Below are 22,606 nucleotides of genomic sequence, written 5' to 3' on the forward strand. Positions count from 1 at the left end.
GGAATTTGATTCCGGGCATACGTCCAAGTCTCAAATCACGATACGGACCTACCGAAACTGTCAAAACACTAATCCGAGTCCGTTTGCTCAAAATATTGACCAAAGTCAAACTTGGCATTTTAAAGCCAACTTAAGGAACCAAGTGTTCCGATTTCAACCCAAACACTTCCAAATCCCGAACCAACCATCCCCATAAGTCATAAATCATTAAAGTACATACGAAAAATTTTATTTAGGAGAACGTGGTTCTAAAAGTCAAAACGACCGGTTGGGTCATTACACATTAGAAGAAAACATACACAAAAAAACATCATCTACAAAGAAGTATTTGGTAAGATACCATCACATCAAATACTTTTAAATTATAACACATAATTATCTAACATGACTAAATTTATCATTTGTGTAAGTTGTGATGATGTCCTTTCATTTTAAATTCACGTATTACGCTAATGTAATAATATTTTTCGGCTTTTAGATGATTTAAATGTTTAAACCATCGCGTGCTAGTATTAACGTGTTGATAGATACTAGTTAATAAAAACATGCTTACATGGCAAAAAAATCTCCATCTCGTGATTCGATCCCGAGACCGTGTAACCCTTTGCTCAATTAGTACTTACAAATAATTTACAATTTCGGAAAACAAATCGGCGTTTCTACTTTCTCCCAATCCAAAACAAATTTACCAAACCCAATTCAACCTCACATAAAAACCAAAAAATAGAAGAAACCTTTCCTCACCTAACAAGCAAAACGAAAGAAAGAAAAGAAAACCCCATTGCAGTCGAATCAGAAAAAATCAAATTAAGATATAAAGATCTCGTTTTTATCTAATTCCAATTCAGCTCAATTCAATTCAATTCAATTATCTGTGGCAATGTCAGGTGTATCACTGAAGTGTGGTGATTGTGGAACTCTCTTCAAATCTGTAGAAGAAGCACAGGAACACGCCGAAGTTTCTTCCCATGCTAACTTCAATGAGTCCATTGAAGCCGTCCTTAATCTCGTCTGCACCGCTTGTGGCAAGCCTTGTCGCTCCAAAACGGTAATAATTTTGCCCTTTTATTCCTCTTTATTGATTATTTTAAGCTATGAACAGGGTTTTAATGATTTATTTAGCTAATTGATGGATCCTATCTAGTTTGAGATTGAGGAATAGCTGTTGTATGTGCGAAGTATGACCAGAGGCAGACCCAATATTTAAACTTTATGTGTTTGGAATGCAGCTGAACTCATTGATGATTTGAGTTACTGGGTTTGAAATTTAACATCTGTACACATATATAGGGTCAGAACATGTGCTGGTCGGAGGTAGCAGGTAGCCAGTGGAATAATTGAGATACGCGAGCCTGAACACCATCGTCCTTAAAAAAAAGATATATGGTCTGCACTAAAGCTATTAGGTTGGGCCGAACCCATACTTTACTTTGCGCATCCGCTCCTGGAAGTACCACTCCGCCCATTAGTCCTTTGTGACATGGTTACAAGGTTAATATGAATATATATATATATATACACACACACACTTGACAAATTCAATTAGTTGTACACTAAAGCTATTAGGTTGGGCCAAACCCATACTTTACTTTGCGCATCCGCTCCTTGAAGTACCACTCTGCCCATTAGTCCTTTGTGACATGGTTACAAGGTTAATATGAATATATATATATATATACACACACACACTTGACAAATTCAATTAGTTGTACATGGTTTTAGTCAAAAGGGTAGTGAGTGTCAGCTGCGCTAAGATCGGATACGCCCATGGCTCAAAGGGATTTGATTCAACGGTAAAGGTAGTACCGGAGTTAGATTCGGGATTTGAATATTATGGGTTCGAGTTCTGAATTTAACCACTACTCATTTGATTTATTGGGTTCAAAATCTATTATTTGTATTTATTTAGTGAATTTATTTAACACATATAGAGGGTCTGAGCCAAAGATACTGGGTTCAGATAACCACCTAACTAAAGCACTACATCCTCCTCTGAGTGGTACAACATCGGTGAACCAAAACTGATAGTTAAGTGGAGAAGGATAGAGGAGAAAAATCATTTTCCACCAAGTTTTGAAGCTGAAAACGGTGGAATACTTGGTTATAAAAAGAAAAAACTAAAAGGTTGGATCCACCCGTGCTCTTAGTGGTATATTATATTGCTAGTCGTGTGAATTTGTGTGGAGATAATTTGCCGGAAATCGAAATACTCAGCCGAATACTCAGACTAATACACTTAAAACTTCTGATCGGAATATGAACAGTTTATTTCTGCTGTAGTGATGATTTAGCTGTTGTTGTAGCTTGACAATGTAGTTTTTTGTGAATTTTGGGGTTTTTGATTTATGAAGGAGAGTGATCTTCACACCAAAAGAACTGGGCACACTGAGTTTACGGACAAGACAGCAGAGGCAGTGAAGCCAATCAGCTTGGAGGCGCCAAAGGCAAAGGCTGATGATGATGAAGACATGGAAGAGGGTGGTCATGACAGTGGTACTGGTAAGCATGAAGATAGTAATTCATTGTGGTTGAGTTTTTTGGTCTTTTAGTTACAATCTTGTTGTTAGATAACTTTGTTTATTGCTTATGAGAATTGCTAATTGGGTGAGGCTTATGAGCAAAGTAAAAGCGTTTCTTTTCCTCTTTTATTTGTTTATGGGTAAAGCTATTTGTAGTAGAACTTAAATGATGTATGTACTTTAAGTAGTTCATGGAGGATTTAGGAGAGGGTTAATTCTTTTTCGTGAAATACATATGACGGAATTAAGATTATTTACTGAAATTACCACTTCCCTTTGGGATGGGGGGGTGTTCTCACTTGTTTAACGCTTTTATTCATCAAGCAAGCTCTTTATGTAGATCTAGAATTTGCAACTTGAAGGTGCTTAAAATCCAAATCTTTTTTTTTTTTTTTGTTTTTTAATAAGGGTGCTTATCATCTAACTCTAATTGAGAAGACTATGAACCACAAAGATTGCAGCTAAATGTTTGTTCAAATGAGGCACAAGCATCTGAGCAGTTCTTTATTTTTATTGTTTATACATGGGTACTAATATACTCCTTTTTCCTAGAAATGGTTGTTCCTGAAGTAGACCAAAATTTGCTATCAGAACTCGAGACAATGGGATTTCCCAAAGCTAGGGCTATCCGTGCACTCCACTTTTCTGGTGAGTACTTTTTAGAATCTTCATCATTATGATTGTTTCTACATCTATTCAAAGATGAGAAAAGGTCACATTTCCAAAAAAACAAATCATGCATGAATTCATGTGGGTAACTCTAGCAGAAAGAAAGAATGTATATTATGAACATGAATGTACCAGGCCTGCTCTTCCTCTCCCTCGCCTCCCTCCTTAAGATCTGAGGATAGGTCTTTCTCACTTGTTGTAAAAGTGTTTTTAATTTGTGGCATCATCTCTTGAAGTTTTATCCTTTTAGTTTGCTCCTTTTGTTTTCCTTCCACCGGTATTTGGCAGTCTGACAAAATTAAACCTTGGAATGCAAGTGATTAATTCAGCATTTCAGGGTGTGATAGAGAAGTTCTCTTGCATTTCTTGACTGGCCAGTACGTGAACCATAAAGCTTCAGTACTGAATTAAATACCAACTGCACAACTGGCATAAGATTAGTTTGCAGTCCTTATTGAAAGATTAATGTGTGGTCCATGGAGTGTCTTCCTTGAATGGAATATATATTTTCATACAGTTCTTCAATTCCTGTATCCTCTATCAATACTTCTTTAAAGATTACTTTTTCAACATTTCCTTGTTTACTTTAACCAATCTTGTATGATGTCAATCTCCCAATTCGGTGTGTATGCTGTTGACCACTTTGTTTTCTGTGCATGTTTCCTCTCTGTTTCATTTATATAAATCAAGGCATCTCTAATTGTGCATGCCTGTAAATTTCGGATACTTTTCCCAGGCAATGCCAGCTTGGAGGCTGCTGTAAATTGGGTTGTAGAGCATGAAAGTGACCCAGACATAGATGAAACACCACTGGTATGGAAATTTTGGATTCCTGCATTTATTTGCTTAATTCATGAACTAATTCTATGTTGTGATTTCTGTTTCCTTGTGAGATCCATAAAGATGTATTTATGTGGCATTTATGATCTATTAACAGGAAGTTGTACTCAGTTATGTGAATTCTGTGGCTGAGAGCATGTGGAACATGTTAAAAGAGACCTTAGTTCATAGCATTATAAGAGTATGAGGCCAGCTAGGACATTATATCTAGGAGGATGATTGGAGATGGTCCAATCCATGCTTAACCAGGCCTAGGAAAATTAAAAGAGTAGTTTGCACTTTGCTGATTATTAGGTAACACCCAGAGAAGTTTTTACACCAAAAGAGAACACTTTAGACTCTGAATCTCTTTTTTTCCCCTTTTTCTCTAGTAAGTAAGTTTCCGAGCTTTTTAAATAGTGAGTAGGATCTTTTTTGTAAATTAAGTGTCCCTTATTATGAGAAGGTCAATGCTTTTCTTGGTGTTCCAGTGAAACAAATATTTGTTGTGTCTTTGCTGCAACCTATAAGCATTTCTATAGAAGAATCTCTTAAGAATCTATTTGTATAGAAGATTGTGTGTCATTTGTGGAAAACCATGTTCTGTTGTGAGATTTTCTATTGTTTTTGGGTATACTCCTTGTGTACGAGCACGCTTTTTGCCCCTTTTAAATGAAATTTCTTACTTTATCAAGAAAAAGTCTGTCAATGAAGTCATTAGGGTTTGTTTTATTTTTTATTCTATCTTCAAACTTATCCTGCTTCGATAATGCAATGATTATTAAAATTTACCTAGGTACCTGCCAGTGCCAAGAAAGCTGAGGCTCCAAAGCCTTCTCTTACTCCAGAGGAAATAAAGAAGAAACAAGAAGAGTTGAGGTAAATTCTTGCTGGTAAATTGTTCTCTGCAATTTTTGAGTAGCTGGACATAGTTTTGGGACTAGTATGTGGTTTTATTTATGAGATATGTCTAGTTTAGTCTCGTAAATTATTTCATTTGTTTTGTTCATTCTCGGAGTAGTTTTTAATAATGCTTCTTTTATCTTACAGTATGCATGCTCATAATTTTCTAATCTTTCAATGACTTCTAGGGAGCGTGCTCGTAAAAAGAAAGAAGAGGAAGAGAGACAAAGGGAAAGAGAGAGAGAAAAGGTAACTCTTGATTTAGATTTTGACATTAATTTGCATGAGTGAAGGTCAATTGAATATTATTGCTGAATTACGTGCTGAAAGCAGTGATGCTTAGGTGGTTCCATTCTTAGTTACCTGCATTTTCTGTCTTGACTTGTAATCAATCTAGTTAAATAGGTCAGTAAGATCGTTTTGTCTTCTGCTTCAGGAAAGAATTAGAATTGGTAAGGAACTCTTGGAAGCAAAACGGATGGAAGAAGAGAATGAAAGAAAACGGTAAGCATTGAACTTTGGTACTCTTTCTGTTTTTACTCCCAGTGATGCCTGCTCATATAATTGGAATTTTTTGCTTTGATGTATTATAGTATAATAGCATTGCGCAAGGCCGAAAAAGCGGAAGAACAACGAGCTAGGGAGAAAATTCGTCAGAAACTGGAAGAAGATAAGGTCGAAACTCCAACCTGTCATGAAACTTTTTGTTCATCCCTTCAGCATCTAGCTTGCTTGATGGAACTTGTCAATTTATTAATGTATAAAACATGTCTCTGTCAATATATTTGATTACACTTAAAAACAGTATTTTTAATACCTATCTTGCCACCTACTCTTTGCTTGGCAGGTTAGAACGTTAAGTTTGAATAATTGCAGTCATATGGTTTGACAAAAATTCTTAGTGTCGGTGGTTCTAGGGGAATGGGCTTGTCTGTTCTCCTGTTGATATTTCTATATAAACATTCTTTAGTGTAGAGAGCTTTTTCTGCCAACTACTTAGTATCCCATTGATATTCTACTGGCATTCAGGGAGGTCAAGTTGTAGCTTATGTTGATAATTTGCTGTCAGCTTCTTATTGGTGTACTCTGGATGAGATGTGCATCATTTTGCATCTTTAAACACTGCTGCGACCTGTGATTGTGGTTTGACCAGGTTAAGGGCTGTTAAAATATAATGTGAAATCATAAGGTCCTGGCTATTTCTACTTCAGCCAAAACACGTCTAAGCAAATTGACAACTTTGTGCAATCCTCACAACATAATTACCTGCTCCAAATTATACCTGACCATCTGTATCACTTAAGTGCAACTCTAACTTACTTACCTGCTGCCATTTTTGTCGTGTTGAAACAATTGTGTTTACTTTCACAGGCCGAAAGAAGAAGGAAACTCGGTTTGCCAGCAGAAGATCCTGCTCCCCCCAAACCTTCTACACCTGTTGTGGAGGAAAAAAAGGTGTTTATTTATGCAATAGCAACTCTGTCTATGGTTTTGTCCCATATGGACATAACTTGTCCCACTCAAAAACTTCATTGGATGTATTTTTTGGTAGATCACATTGCCTGTCAGACCAGCTACAAAGGCAGAGCGGATGAGGGAGTGCCTGAGAACACTTAAACAGACCCACAAGGTAATCATTCAGTTGTTTTCGGGGCCCTTAGAGTACTTTCTTGCAGATTTGAGCTTTGGAATTGAGAGTGGTTAAATGTGGACCAGCCTACTTTATTTAAAGAACAAAGTGAACTTACGTGCCCTTCCACCCTCTGTTTCAAACTCAAAAGAGTAGAAAGCAAAGGACATCAGAGTCATAATTAGCCATTCAGGTTAATTTTGTTCTTTTCATCAAGACATAAGTTAAATGAATTTAAAAAACAAGGATATAATGGATGCTTCTGGTTTCTTTCCTTCTTTAGTGCATTACATTAGGAAGCTTTTTCTTTTGAAAGGTAATCAACAAACATTCCCTAGGAACGGAGTAGCCTATGATTGACATTCTACATTCCTTTGGTGTGTTTTAGATATGAATGAGATGTCATTCTAACTTCATTGTTGGTGAACTGATTCTTTGTTCATTTTCCTCTTATGGTCCAGGATGATGAGGCCAAAGTCAAGACCGCTTTCAACACACTGCTAACTTATGCAAAGAATGTCGCAACAAATCCCAATGAGGAGAAATATCGCAAAATTAGGCTTAGCAATGCTGCTTTTCAGGTGAAGTGTCATTAAGGAAATAGTTATGCCTTCATTTTTGTTCTTTAGTTACCTCTGAATTGACTCCTTTACAAGAGAAAGCTCCTTTAGTCCTTGTTTATATAGCCTTCTTAGAGGGTTTGACTTCATTCAATTCCTGAAAATAGGGGGTGGGGTGAGGTTAATGTACTTGATTATTTTTGCTTGCCAGAATGCAGGATAGTTTAGGACCCTCACCTCCAATTATTCGTCCCAAAGAGTATCAATCCCAATTACTTAACCCCATTTCTTTTTCTCCCCTACTTATCAAAAAAGATATAGAAACTATTTCTCCCTATTTTTGTCATTTTTTAATTTCTGGGTGGCAGGGGGTGTTAAGGTTGTATACCTTTTGCCACCTAGCTATTAGTCCCATGCCGAAGAAGGTTGTCTAGAGCTAATAAAACTGATGATTGTTATAGCAATATTCAGATAATGATAGTTAGATACTTAGATACAATATATTATCTCTTCCAAGTTGATTCAAACAAAACTTAAGATTCTTGTAACAATATTTAGAATTTTTTAACCTGATACGTTCGATCATCTCAGCCAAGTAGATTCATAGACAAATAGAACTAACACACACACATCTTTTGACTAACAGGATAGAATTGGCAAGCTGCAAGGAGGCATTGAGTTTCTTGAGCACTGTGGATTTGAGAAAATTGAAGGGGGTGAATTCTTGTACCTGCCAAGAGAAAAGGTGGACATGGCAGTGCTTAATACTGCTGGAACTGAGTTGAACAATGCAATTAAAAATCCCTTCTTTGGAGTCCTTTAATCTTATAATACATTAGTTTCAGGCAAATACTGAAGGATGCTTTGTCCAACTCTTCCTCCCTTAGTTTATTCAAGGTACCTTAGTTATATAAACGGAAAACTGTAAAAGCTACTATGAGGTTGATAGATGGATGTTCCTTTTTGAAGGGAAGCCTTAGTGTAACTGGTAAAGTTGCTTCCATGTGACCAGGAGATCACGGGTTCGAGCCGTAGAAACAGCCTCTTGCAGAAATGTAGGGTAAGACTGCGTACGACAGACACTTGTGGTCCGGTCCTTTCCCGGACCCCGCGCATACCGGGAGCTTAGTACACCGGGCTGCCCTTTTTTCTTAACCTATAAGTTGAAGGATTATGTTCATTTTGAAACTTGACGTCCTTTTTGCATGACTAAGATAACAATGGAATATATGTATGATAAATGTCAGGTTAATGGTTGGATGTATTTCGTTTGTTTTTGAATTCAAAACTCTCTAAAGGGGAAAGAGATAGTGGGGGTATGCGGAAAGCAGGATGAGAAGTTGAGAACTGATTGAATATTTGAATTCAATTCTTTATGTTGAATAAATTCATAAAAATGCAGCATTGAAGTAATTTATTCCAAAATTAAATCGAATTCTTTGGTCAATGGACGGTTTTTTTTATTAATTGAACGTTTATAAAGGAAAAAGCAAACATCCTTGTGATTTAATTTGAAGATTTGGTGACAAACTATACTACTACTTTGAAAATATTTTTTAAGACTTTAATTTCCTATGTCTACATTTTTCTTAAATCAACTTGCCATTTAACTAATTAAATTTATAAAAATTATACTTTTTAATTCATAATCTCTTTGATTCAAAATTTGTAAAATCAATAAGCACATTGATAGTCTTATTTTACTCAACATCAGTGTTTTAAAAGGTGTGGGCGTAAGGCGATACGTTTTACATATGCCTTAGCGAGGCGTAAGACCCAATAGGTATTTAATTTTTAATATTTTATAAAATAATATAATGAGAGTAAATATTTATAAACAAGTAAAATTGCATAAAAATTGAATGAAAACCTTTCGATGAAACATATATATATATATATATATATATATATATATATATATATATATATATATATATATATATATGTGTGTGTGTGTGTGTGTGTGTGCGCGCGCGCGCGCTCCATCCCCACAAAAAAACTAGTCAAAATAATTTATTATACGCTACTTACAACCACAAGTAACTTGAATCTAAAAGAATAAAGTTTTCTATACGGAGGAACAAAAGGGATGATTAACCTGCAATTTGAACTTTGAACTTGCTGCTATGAAGGAAAATGAAGTTCTCTTTGTATTTGTAAAAAAAATTAAATATTCGTTGCTTTTGGGAGATATTAGCAGACTAGCGGGCAAGATAAAGAATTGAAAAATACCATGAATTATGGCTTCAATCAATAAAAAATATCTTGACTTTTAAATTTAAATCCTTTGAGTTCCTTTTTATACCTTTTGAGTAATTACCAAACTAACTTTTTTGAGATTTTGGGTATTATATGAATGACTTATTCAACAAATTTTGTTTTAATTTGAAAATATCTCTAGGGCTTACTACTCACTAAAAAAACGCGTCTCAAACTCCCGGGCGTACGCCCCAAATTGCTGGGCGTACGAGACTTTCGCCCCACACCATCGCCCCAGAGCATTTTTGGTACGCCTCGCCCGGGGCTTACCCCGAAAACGCCTTTTAAAACACCGCTCAACATATCAGTAAATAGATGGCATCGATTACATATATTTGATCTCTACCTTTTTTTTGGGCCATATTTGATCTCTATATTCTCACACGACTTTGTCTTAGTAACAAATAATGCTAAAGTTTGATCATAATAAAATACAAGTACATCTCAGCTAGAATGTCGTTTTTTCTCTTGCCTCTCTTAACTTAACAAGGATAAGACGACTTAGGTAATCAATTACTTGTTATTTTCTCTACTTATTCTTCTATACCAATAATGGTCCAATTGTACCTTAACTACCTTCCAAAGTTAAACATATCTCAATAAACGCATCCATTAGTTTTAATTTATTTAACCTCCTAATCACCTTTCAAATACTTGAAGTATTAGAAAATGTGATACCACTGAGCAAACCGACCTTAGCTCAGTTGGTAGAGCGGAGGACTGTAGTCGGGTAATGAAAGCCCACAGCTAATCCTTAGGTCACTGGTTCGAATCCGGTAGGTCGGATCACTTCTTGTTTTTAAAATTTCATTTTCAACGATTATTTTTGGTTTCACTTTACTTCCTCCACGCCGGCGCATTTTAGTAGTCCTTAACTTAACATGCACACAAAGCTCAATAAAATTGGCAGTAGCATAGACTTAGCAAAACTCAGCTAAAACATCGATCGATCGGCTTATACTATATTCAATTCAAAGCGAAAATCAAGCGAAACAGTTTTTAATGGTAAGTACTTTCATTTCGAGAAAAAAGGGGGTAAAATTCGAAATATACTGTGTATTTTAGGGATTTGATCATATTAACATTCTTCAATTCAATTCTACTTTCTGGAGTAAATGTGTGTGTATTTGTAGAGAATTGAGCTGCGTTTGAATTATTTCATCTTATTTACTAGCTCAATCGATTTAGATCCAGGATTTTTCTGTGTGTGTGGTTATATTGGGCAAAATGCAGAGTGGTTATCGTTTTTTGATTTAATTTGCAGGCAAATTCGTTACGATTGTATTTAACATGCATAAGAAACACGCTCGAAGCAGCTATGTGTCTTCAGGTAATGTTGCATTTTTAACTATCATAAGAATTTTTTGCAGTTTTATAATAGAATTCTTTTTGAAAAAAAGTTTTATGTTAGAATACTAAACTCTTAGTTGAGTCTTTTTAGTTGTTGTGTTTGACTTGCATTGTTGTTGGCCTGAGATGTAATGTTTGAGGTTTTTGCACTGAGATATGAACGGAAGTGTTAGGTTGAGACGATTACAAGCATTATGCTGTGATAGTTTGGGTGATTGGGAGGCAAGTTGAATGTTTCTGCACTGCTAGGACGTTTTATTTACACTTATAAGTTTTAATTTCTCGGTGTTCATTATATATGCTTGTATTAGAGAGTTCACATGCCATGCCACTAGCAGTCCTTCCACTCCCACCCCCATCCCCGAAGAAAAATTATTCTGAACTCTGCATTCCCGTTGTATTGTTATATGTTCCGCCAACTAGCTTGGGATTGAGGGTAGTTGTAGTATGTTATTTCAGCCACATGTGTTATTTGTTCAGCCAATCAATTTGTTGAATTTGGCATATTTTGACACTTCTCAAAAAGTTTTTGATTTGCGTCATGGTTTAACATAAAAGTGCAAAGCTGTTAGTAGTTTTAAGCCCCTTAGACAATTTTCTCCGCAAATATGATGTTTTAGTTACTCTATATCTGTCTTAGATAATCTCTTTTCGACATGATGGTTGCAGAATTTCCCATGCCAAGAAGTAGAGAGGCATAACAAACCAGAGGTTGAACTAAAGTATGGCTTCATGCTACAGTTACTCAAAGTTAATGATGCTGGTTAAATTCAATATATGTCTCTTGGGTGGTTCATCAAATGGATTTGCAGTAGGAGGATTCCTATAATCCAGAATAACCCCATATATATTCTTTTCACCTATAATATGGCTAGAATCTTAAACAAAAATTTTGAATTACACGAACATTTTTGCAGCAGAATTTTGATATTCTACCAAAAAGCAGAATTTTGATATTCTACTGAACTGCTGTTTCGTTATGTAGACAATGTGATGTTTCATCTCTCTTCCAAATGTTATTCATTGCCCTGCCAACATGTGTACTAAAATAATAATGCTTTCTTATTTTGTATGTTCTCCAGGACAAGCCCAGAACTTCTTCTTAATCCTGTAAGAACTGTTTGATATTCTTAACTTTTATACGATTTTTGAAGATCTCTGATGGGTACAATAGATTTTCGTGTTCTCGTGGTTTGCGCATCTGTTCTGAGTACAATCATTGCAAGCGTAGACTATATGTCTTTATGGCTCGGTAGTAACTGCAGTTAAGGTTTTTGAAAGTATGATGGCGTTATTCAAAATTTTGAAGTGCTTAGAGAGTTATCGCTTTAAATTTTTTTATAAATTTCTCTCTCATTGTTAGCTAGTTGTTCAAAGCTTGTTCCCAAGTTGTCTTTCTTAGATGCCAACACATTGTCGATGAGTCGCTTTATAGATGTAACAAGTTGTACAATTTGGTTGGGAACTCTAGCTAGTCATAGATTTAGGGTCATCTAGTAGCACTGATGCAAGTTGCAATGCTCATATTTTGCTGCTAAGTGCCTCTCCAATGGCAAAAATGGATTGACCAACCCACCTCTTAAATATCCTGCATCGAAAAAGGTATTATTTTTTACGGAGAGTATTAATTCATTATATTTGCCATTAGAGAAAAGTTACGTTCCTTTCTGTCTTGATGGTAAACATGTTCTCCATGACAAGGTAGGAAGAAATAATCAATATTTCATGTGCAATGTTTTTTTAAATGTAACAGAACCCTTCATAATTGCATACTGATTCATCTGCTGCTATGATACTGCTAAATCTATTAAAAAACCTCTAACGTGGTCCTTTGTCTATACTTGATATTCCATGTGCCAATGAGTATTTAATAGCTGCATGTCTTATATCAATCTATTTAATTTTTCCCATGTACCAATCACAGGTTTTGATTTGTCGAAATGAGGCTGAAAGGTGCTTGATTGAAACATCTATTAATTCCTTGCGCATAAGTCTAAAGGTAGGTTTGCTTTGCTATTCATATGTATTGATTCTTATATTCCTATATAAGGAGCTACAAATGAAGGTGCACGCTGTCTAAAGCTGTGCATATGCCATATTTATGCTTTGGTTCTTATAGAGTAGAGTACATTAATGGTACCTTGAACCATATTTCTCTAGTTATACATCTGCTTGTTTATGCTAAACGCCATTTGCCAAGTATTCATTAGCAGTCCAGACCTTTCTTTCTAGTTCGATATGCTACAGACTGGAATACGTGTCTAATCATTAGTGTGTTGTATTTCAACAAGATGGTAAATCAAAATTTGAGATTTGCCTATCAATTTGTTGCAAGACCATGTTCCTCCAAGAGCTTCATATAGCCTGACATCTGCATGCAGCTTGCAATGCCTTTTTAAATGAATCCACCTAACATTTTGGAATTCTTAGCTAAACTACTGATTGTGCTGGACTGGGTAGAAACTGTATTAGTTCCGAAATTAAGTAGACTTCACAAGGAATTATAGGATTCTGGATTTTGGAAATCACTTGAAAAAAGGTTTAAGCTCCTCATGTGTGATTAATGCTGCAGGTGAAACAGTCAGATGAACTTGAAAATATACTAACAAAGAAGTTCCTTAGGTTTTTGTCTATGAGAGCAGAAGCGTTTCAGGTGTTAAGGAGAAAGCCGGTTCAGGTTTGTATCTCTCCTCCTCTCATGAAAATGGTAACAGTATCTTATATCCTCTTATATCGTGGATTAGGTTTTCTTTTAACTCCTTGTAACCGATTCCGTGCTTTGGCATGTTCTGTAATTCTGTATCCTAAATTTTGTAGTTATATTTGACGGAACTTGAACGTCTAATCTATTTCCCGTCCTTTTTTTCCGTTTGCTCTCTACTGCATTTACTCACCATTTGCTCATAGTTTGAATATATCTAGTTATTGGTACAAATTTTCCTTGTAATGTTATTATCAACCTATTCCACCTATGGTAACATGGTAGTAGCAACTTGGGGATGGATCTATTACTAAATATGGAAGGTGGTTGTGAAGTCTGAAATCATAGTTAACTTTCTGGGGTCTGGACTTGCTTCTAGTGCAATGCTTTGGGACGGATTACTTTTAGTTCTCATTTTCAGCAAGTTGACAAAGGCCTTTCTTATTTACTTTCCTTAACTTGTGTTGGGGGAGGGTTGTGAAAGCAAATGTCTAATACCCCTATTTATCCATTTTCTTATGTGGGCTGGGGTTAAACTTTACAAACTCACTTAGAAAATGTCTATTGCTCAACTGCAAAAGGATGGGAAGATATTGATTCAGTACAATACTAAGAGAAATTGGCACATTAGCTGCTTTATGGGACGCTTTCTTATTTGTTTACAATATTTATGTGATTGCTTCTCAGGCTTGGTAGAGACTAAAAATTTGTTTAGGTTTGATGTGTATTCATGTATTAGCCCTAGATGGAGAGTAGCAATCTTGAAAGAAGCATCTTTGGAGTATTCTCAAGTTTTTCTTGAATAAAATAAAGTATCTACCTAGCCTAAAAGACTCTGAGTAATTTAGCTGACAGTGAATCACATGTACCTGTTGGACATAGGTTGAGAATATTTGACATGCTTCACAAATGGTTGAAGATGAACTTTATTAGGTGTTATAAAAATGACTTGTTTTTAATCAGTAAAGGTAAATAACTTGTTTCTTGACCAAGTTTTAGTCATCTGAATTCTGTTGGGCGCATTATGTTTCAGGGCTACGACATTAGTTTTCTCATTACAAATTATCATTGTGAAGAGATGCAGAAGCAAAAGCTTATTGATTTCATAGTGCAATTCATGGAGGTAGACTTATTAATTCCCACCCTTCCAAGGATAAAGTAGCAGTACAACCTCTACATCAATCAATTACGTAACTTATTGATATTTATTCAAAGAGTTTTATGAATCTCTGCTTCTTTTATGAAATTGCAGGACATCGATAAGGAGATCAGTGAACTGAAACTATCAGTGAACACCCGAGGGAGGCTTGTTGCTACTGAGTTTCTAAAGCAATTCATTTGATATTTCTTTTTTCTTCTTATGGCAACTAGAATATGTATTCATTTTTTTTTTCTCCTCTACTTGAAGCTACATATTACAGAAATTCTCTATTGTATTGCATCAATGAGTTCCCTTTTCCTTCACTTATGTCAGGAGATGGCAGAGTGAATACTCAGTTAATATTTGCAACGAGTTGTATTAGTCATTGTAGTGCTAAGTTGCTTTGCTTGTGTTGGTTAATCAAAAGGGCTCGTTTAGTATGAAAGATAAGGGATAATTAATCTCAGGATTAAATATGAGATGCGTTTATACCATGTTTGGTTGGGATAAAATTGTGGTATATAATTTTGGGATTAGTTATTCAGGGATTGTAGAGTTTTTTTATCCCTTTGGGAGTGTGGGATAACTAATCCGGCATGGGATAACTTTTTTACCAACTAAACGATGCCCAGTTATACATCTGAATTTCTAATTACTTGTATGTCACCAAAGTTACTAACACTCTGATATTTATTTAACATTAGATTCTGACAGATGGATGTAAAAGCAAAGATTTTTCTAAGTTTCCTAAAGAAACTAGCTGCTGTTTACTGGCATTAAATAAATGATTATAAAATGTTAGATTGACTGATCCTACCTTTCTGACATTCTATAAACTACCAAGTGAAAAAAAAAGTTTTTTTTTCTATCAGCTTCTACGAGGTATTTAGATATTTCGGTTCGATATTTTCGGTATTCGGTTTTTTAAAATGCTATACCAAGATATTTCGGTTCGATATTTTCGGTATTCGATTTTTTAAAATGCTATACCAATACCGTACCTAATTAAATTCGGTATGATTCGGTTTTTCTCCTTTCGGTTTCGATTTATTCGGTTCGGTAACTTCGGTTTATTCGGTTTGAATACTAACTAGTGCATAAAGTCATAAACAATAATATTCTTAATTAAAGTACAAAACTAAAAACGTTTGTTGACAAAAATTTTATCCAAAACCAGCAAATACCAATCCAGAGAGAAAAATGTACATAAAAGAATAAATTTGATCATTAAAAATGTCTTGTTGCTTGCTTAGAGTTAATTGATGAACTTAAAAAATAAAGGAAAGTAAAATTTAGATTTCTTATATTTATGTTATTAACTAATATGTGTATTGTGTAATATAATATATATTTCGGTACGGTATCGATGTTTCGGTATTTTATTTTAAAATATCAAATACCATACCTAATGTCAATTTTTTTTAAAACTTAAACCAAATACCATATCGAACACCAAAATTTTCGGTTTCAGTACGATTTATCAAATTACACACAACCCTAGCTATATTCTTCTGGTTCTAGATTCTATTTTCTAGTCTTATGGCACTTTTGAAACGTCTCACAATAAAATAGCTTGAAATATTTAGGAATGACTTAAAACGTAATATAGAACGTTATATAAATTGAAACATAGAAAATAACAACTTTTAGATATCTAGTCTAAGAAATAATCAGTTGAATGTGATATAATATAACTCTAAAACTAGTCAAATTAACACCCATAAAGTAAAAGTGTCAAGAGATATGAAACGGGTCATTATTTTCTTCTAGAGAAAACATTAGGAAAAATGATAACCCATAATTTATTAGTCCTTCAACATATATTAGTATTACTATAAATATAAATATAAATTAAAGGAGGACAGATGAGGATGTGACGGTTGTGCATTGTAGCATGTTGGTTACACTGTCCAGTGCCGACAAATTCACGACTGGCTACACCATGTGCTTGAAAATATGTGTCATTTTTTTTTTCCATTAAATTAAATAGTGAGTTAAACATTCGTAGTGTAACACAATGTCAAAAGTATTATATAATTTTTTTTTTGTATATTAGCAATATATATATATATGTTAATTTTTTTAAAATTGCTTTATATATAACATAATGTCATGAAATGATTTGTGTATGTCGCGACTATTAATTAATGATTTTAAGTTTCATGTACCGGTAGCAATAGTCATTTTAGATATGACAAGACAGCTCTGCTATGACATATGTTTCAAAAAAATATGTAATATATTCTTATTTAGAAATAATTTAATTTTAATAAGATGATTTATAGCCACACGAATGATTAAATCATATAATCATTTATTTTTAAAACTCATCATCGAGTCAAACTCCGCCCATATTAATTGGGACGGAGGGAGTAATTGATAATCAGATTAAAAAAAAAATATTCGTTTTATGTGAACCTATTTCTATTTTGATCCGTTTCAAAAAGAATGATCCATTTCTAAATTTAAAAATAATTTAGCTTAAACTTACAATTCTACCCTTAATGAGAAATTTTTATAACCGCACAAATACTCTGAGCTCATTTTTAACTTATTTAGGACCATAAATTCGATTTTTTTTTTTTTTCTTAAAGCCCGTGATCGTCAAATCAAACAGGATTACATAAATAGTAACGGAGCGACTAATACTTTTCCATTTCTAATTAGAAAATATCCTTTTGATCTGACAAGAGTATGTGGGATGTCAAACGTCATTGGTGGCGCCAGTCACCTAGTCATCCAACCCCTCAGCTGAAAGAAGAAAGAAAAATAAAATCTTGGAAACAACAGTGAAAGCTTTCATCTTAACATCTCAGCTGAATTTTTCTAAGCTGCTGCTGTTTAACTGTACTTACCCTTTATAATGGCTGTGAGTTCTTGATCTATTTCTCTCTTGTATTTTGATAAATGTTAAGCTGAAATGATTGTGTATTCTGTGGAATGTTTGTTATGCTAAAAATGGTTTCCTTGGAAGTTCTGAGAGTTGAAAAAGACAATATTGATTTAATAGCTTAATGGGTTTCTGTTTATGGGACTGAGCCATAGTTGATTGATTGAACTTTTTTGATTCTTGGTGTTGAAATTAACTTGATTTTGTGAATGAGTGGATAAACTTAGGTGCTTATGTGTATTTTGTGGGGTTTTAGTGAATCCACATAAAAAATACAGGTTTTGCTGGAAGTGTTAAGCTGCAAAGGCGGATCCACTATTTAGATTCTATGAATTCAAACTTTTAAGGTTTTAGCATTGAACCCATTTTATTTTCAAAGTTATGGGTTCAGACCTGCTATTTGTTGCAATTTTAATGAATTTTTACACATAAATTTATGTTTTGCGTCGAAAGTGCTGGTTCAAATGAACCCGGCAACCAAACTCTACATCCGCCCCTGTTAAGCTGGATCCATATATTATTACAAGCTGCAATTAAGAAACATATAATTACGGATCTTCCCTAAAAAAATGTGATTGTAGAAGGGCATTTCAGTTTTGAATTTTCGCGGAATAGTACTTTTGAAGCTAGAGAGTTGAGCACTTGAGCTAGTTTTTTGGGACTAGGTAAAGATCTGTTAATCTTGTAAAGAGACCAAAGTTAATGATAATGGATAGAGAAATGTGAAAGAGTGCAAACCCGTCTTTTAGCTTTTTCACTGTGCTGCAATTATTGGAATTTCATAAGATGTAGAACTAAGTGCAATTTATGCACTTTCTTCGAGTCTGAGAAGTAATGCTGTTTTTAAGCAGATTGTCACTTGGTAATACCACGAAGCTATTGTTAAACATTGTAGAATCGATTAGAGTGTAGTATGCATCTTAGAAACACAATGCGGTGACTCTTATCCACTCAACTGATTTCTGTCAGCTGGAGCGTGGAGTCTATATAGGCTAGGTTGACCCATAAACATTAGCCTTCCTTATTTTGCTTCGATTCTCTGGCAAATGGAAATAGAGTACAGACTGAAGTAAAACCAGATTTATGTGTTGCACGATACTGACCTTTTCTCAAGCTCTTATCCATCTTTTATTAGATGATTGATAGTATTAGTGATACTGAAAGTTGACATGCATTGTGGTGTTAAAACGAGCAGTCTTGCTTATCTCTGAATGCAAACATCTCAACCCTGCCTGTTTTATTTGGTTGTTTCTGCTTTGTCTCTCCAGTTTACCATTCAGTATTAAGATTAGTTAGTAGGCAATAGGCAAAAGGCAGCATACAAATTATAGCTGTTTACTTCTTGTATGTAGAACATTTTGCCGGATATGGACATGATTGTGACACTAACGTTTGCCATGTACTGGTTCTTGAGGCAAATGGGGATTAAGTGTGGCCTTGAACTAAGCAATTCGGTTCTAAGGGTTTTATCACATATTTAGAGTCCTTGGGTATTCTCATGTTTGGTAACACCCGGACCGTCAAAATGATCGTCCCCTATACTTCCAGTTGAGTTTAAGGCATCTAAGCTAGCGAGTTTTTGAGGCTAAAGAGTTAACTTAAGTTCCATAAAAGCCTAATTCTTGAGTGATTCCATGTGGCAGTATATTATAAATGTTAAGCTAAGTATTCCACTACGGCGTAACGTAAGTTATCTGCTTTGCTCTAGGAATGATGGTCCTTTTTACAATTAATTTTCTACTTCTTCTCCGTGTTCTGATATCAATTCGTTTCATATCACATATAGTTTAGTACTTATATCTTTGGATGGGTGCATTTGGGACTTTAGTTGGTTCGACTCTTCTCATCTTCTTTTATTTTTTTCCTTTTGTTTTTACTCCAAAGAATGATGTTTAGATGTTGGAAGATGAGCATTTTCTCTACAATTTTTGTTCCATTGTACCTGCTAAACCAGATTAACCCTGTGTGATCATCTCTAGGTCTTTACTTGTGCTTATTTTACCACAGGAAAAGTAGAGGTGTTCTTTTCTATACAGGAAACTCGCCTTTACTTGAGTTTATTTTACCACGTCATAAAGACTTGTTTTGTGTTACACTTTCTCTATTTTTCTTTATTTTTACTTGCATATCTAATTAAATGGAGGTCGGGCTCTAAGCTACACTTGCCTAGAAGCTCGAATGCAACATGAATGTGGTTTGCATATTCTTGCAGAAGCACTCACAAGTACCAAAATTTGGCAACTGGGAGAACGACGAAGATGTTGCCTATACTGCCTATTTTGAGAATGCTAGTAAGGGTAAGAAAGGCAGTAAAATGAATCCAAATGATTCTCAGGATCCTGAGGCAGAAGTAAAAGGTCAAAATGGAAGAGATGCAGTACGATCAAAAGATGAGCGTTTTTCCAGGAGAGATGATGTAGAACCGCGGAAATCAATTGACTCCCCATTGCACCCAGACACTATGGGTCAAAAAGCTCCAACTTACTCATCTCCACAACGATATGGTGTGAAATCTGTAGGCAACAAGTCAGAATCAGAAACAATGAAGGGTGCGGAAATCCCAACAGCAAGGCATGAACGTCGGCCAAGTAGAGAAGAGTATCTGAGGAGACCTACTGATTCCCCAATGCGCAATGAGAACACGGGGAGAAGAACTCCTATGGAATCACCTCATCATCGCTATGGCGGCTTAAGTGGTGGTGCTACACCTAAGCGGGTCTCTCAGCAAAGTGTGGGACCTGATCGCAGTATTGAGCACTCTCCGCTGCATCCACATTCCCAGGGAAGGGTTGGAAGCAAAGGTGGCGCATTTTCCTCTCCGTCGTGGGAAAGAAAGGTTTCATCTGAAGGTAATCAAGGTCTGGCTCCCTCTACACCTGGAAGATCCCGCTTGAGATCAGTTACGAAAGGTGATGACATGGTATGTCTTTTTGTCATTTTCTTGCTATCTACAACCAGCACAAGTATGATTATTAAGACACTTCTGCAGCGATAAACATAGGTCCCTTGCCAAACTCACAGATGAAATATATTCCTGTTCTCTATAATTGTTGTGAATTAGTCCAAGAAAACTTGTAGTGAGAACAAATAAAAGGTCTTCCATTTCAATGATGGCATCATTTATGATGCAACTCTTTTTCTTTTCGTGACGACTGCTGATTACCTTTCTGATGGGCGAACTTCATTTCCAAACCTTCATGATTGGTTATTTTACACTACTTTCCTATTTTACTTTTCCACCGACTTTGGGAATAATGTGTAAGCTTACTTCCAAATAAAAAAGAAAAGAAATCCAAAGAAAAGGAAAAAGAAAAAGGTAAGGAAATCTACTCCGTAGAAAAGGGGTGTGTCTGGGACGTATAGACTATCCCACAAGCCAATCTATCTATCTTAATGTACTCTTTGATCGTCAACGTATATGGCAACTACAAATAGGCGCATACTGCTTTCAGTAGTCATAGGAAGAGTATAACACAGTGTATTTGCAGTCTGATGACAGCCCTGCTGTTCCTAAATTTGGTGACTGGGATGAGAGTGATCCTGCATCAGCAGAAGGTTACTCACAAATATTTGACAAAGTGCGAGAGGAGAAGCAGACTGGTGCAGCAAAAGTACCTGGCACATCAACTGATACATCTTATTCCAACAGTCAGAAGCGATACGGAAATGACAGTGCAAAGGTATGTACATTTGGTTTTCTGATATGGCAATCCCCCTCCCCTAACCCCCTCTCCAGGGGCCGGCAGTGGCTTTTCCCCATCTTAGTGACTCGAACTCCCAACCTCATTGTATGTAACTCATTCGTGTTGGACCAAGCTTCTTTTAAATATGCTGCAGTCTAATTGTTTGCGAAACTCCAAAACATTGTCATAGTTTTTCCAGAGATTGTTGCAACAAGAAGATAATGAATGACCTCTTACTAATCACTCTAGTAAAGAATTACCCACATTTTTGTTTTACGTTTCTAACCTCTCATAGCCAATCCCAACTTGCGTGGGATCGAGGCATAGTTTTTGTTTTCTGACCTCTCTGTTCTTCGCAGGGATGTTTGTGCTTTCCGTGGGGTCGGAGTTGACAGTTCTGAGGATGGGGGTTAACAAAAAGTACCTGGGGCATGTAGCCTATTTTAAAACATAAAACTTTGGTTATGTATAGGTTTAGGTCTGGTATATATGTTGTTCATTGTGTGCTTTGGATGAGAACTCTTTTTATTTAGAAAACGGCGAAGGGAAAGGAAAAAAACAAACAAATTGAAATGGACAGATAACATTCTTCTTTTTCTGGTATCCACATAGTGCTGGCTTCCTTTTCATAATGCAGAGTTATCATATTATTTTTACTGAGCCGAGGGTCTATTGAAAACAGCATCTCTATCTCTACGAGGTAGGGGTAAGGTCTTCGTACACACTACCCTCCCCAGACCCCACTACGTGGGATTACACTGGGTATGTTGTAGTTATCATAATGTTTTGTTAATCAAGCTTTTGCTCAACTGTTGCTCGGAGTCAGAAGCATATATGCAAGAAATGGAATTGTGTGGTATTTGAATTCTGTCTCTCCCTATCTGCAAACTTGTGGCCTGTGCCCTTATTTGTTACAGGAAAGATTTATCTGCACCGCGGTATTTACACCAAAACAAGGATAACATTACTTGTGTCTTCTACATATAATTTTATCACTTAATCATGGTTAATTAATGCGTAATTCTCACTCCTATTTATGACTCAACCATGGTTAATTAATGTGGTTGTGAAAATGTTTTCTTGGTTTGCTACCCTGGTAATTTTCATCTTAATGACCATGTGAAATTTTTAAATATCTAATTGACTGAATTACACAATGCTTCGCTGAGGTATCCATTAAGCAATTTTTATTGCTATTGCACCTCTTTTTTTATTCAGGCTAATAGAGTTGATTTTCTTTTTCTTTTTTCCCTTTTCTTTTCAACTAAAATGGAGCTGCATTAATGTTTGTATAGGGTAAACTGATAGAAAGAATCCCACACTATGTTTACATAAACAGGAAAAATTCTTTTTCCTAGGAAACATTTTTAGGACAGAGATAAAGCAACAGGATCTAGAGTATTTACATTTCCAGAAATAGCTAAAGCAAAACGAGCTAGAGTGTTTAATAAGAAAAGTTGCTTTTTTTTGGTTTAACCATCC

At 35.4% G+C, this 22,606-nt stretch overlaps 3 protein-coding genes and 1 non-coding gene across 5 annotated transcripts; all 4 read left to right on the top strand.

Annotated features, from left to right (window-relative positions):
- The first annotated feature begins 653 nt into the window (after positions 1–653).
- On the top strand, positions 654–8,364 carry LOC104117782 (uncharacterized). The gene is made up of 12 exons (XM_009628888.4): positions 654–1,048; positions 2,352–2,499; positions 3,072–3,167; positions 3,925–4,001; positions 4,804–4,886; positions 5,099–5,159; positions 5,347–5,414; positions 5,504–5,585; positions 6,282–6,365; positions 6,463–6,540; positions 7,002–7,121; positions 7,747–8,364. The coding sequence occupies exons 1-12, from the start codon at positions 881–883 to the stop codon at positions 7,921–7,923; spliced, it is 1,242 nt and encodes a 413-aa protein (XP_009627183.1). The 5' UTR covers positions 654–880; the 3' UTR covers positions 7,924–8,364.
- A 1,684-nt stretch (positions 8,365–10,048) lies between these two features.
- Positions 10,049–10,145, top strand: TRNAY-GUA (transfer RNA tyrosine (anticodon GUA)). Its single transcript has 2 exons — positions 10,049–10,085; positions 10,110–10,145. It is a non-coding gene; the product is annotated as a tRNA-Tyr (tRNA).
- Positions 10,146–10,190: 45 nt separating this feature from the next.
- LOC104117783 (actin-related protein 2/3 complex subunit 4) lies at positions 10,191–14,948 on the top strand. The gene is made up of 8 exons (XM_033661681.2): positions 10,191–10,364; positions 10,624–10,689; positions 11,379–11,431; positions 11,792–11,819; positions 12,634–12,708; positions 13,282–13,386; positions 14,444–14,533; positions 14,663–14,948. The coding sequence occupies exons 1-8, from the start codon at positions 10,362–10,364 to the stop codon at positions 14,750–14,752; spliced, it is 510 nt and encodes a 169-aa protein (XP_033517572.1). The 5' UTR covers positions 10,191–10,361; the 3' UTR covers positions 14,753–14,948.
- A 2,258-nt stretch (positions 14,949–17,206) lies between these two features.
- Positions 17,207–21,727, top strand: LOC104117784 (RPM1-interacting protein 4-like). 2 transcript variants are annotated; one of them, XM_009628892.4, is made up of 4 exons: positions 17,207–17,420; positions 19,654–20,361; positions 20,930–21,121; positions 21,484–21,727. In XM_009628892.4, exons 1-4 carry the CDS (start codon positions 17,415–17,417, stop codon positions 21,514–21,516), a joined length of 939 nt encoding a protein of 312 aa, XP_009627187.1. In that variant the 5' UTR covers positions 17,207–17,414; the 3' UTR covers positions 21,517–21,727. The 2 variants fall into 2 exon arrangements, with proteins under 2 accessions (XP_009627187.1, XP_018633631.1); XM_018778115.3 differs by having other exon boundaries at positions 17,245–17,420; positions 19,598–20,361.
- Positions 21,728–22,606: the final 879 nt, after the last annotated feature.

Source organism: Nicotiana tomentosiformis, chromosome 12 (assembly GCF_000390325.3).
Source record: "Nicotiana tomentosiformis chromosome 12, ASM39032v3, whole genome shotgun sequence".
In the NCBI taxonomy this organism is placed as follows: Eukaryota; Viridiplantae; Streptophyta; class Magnoliopsida; order Solanales; family Solanaceae; genus Nicotiana; species Nicotiana tomentosiformis.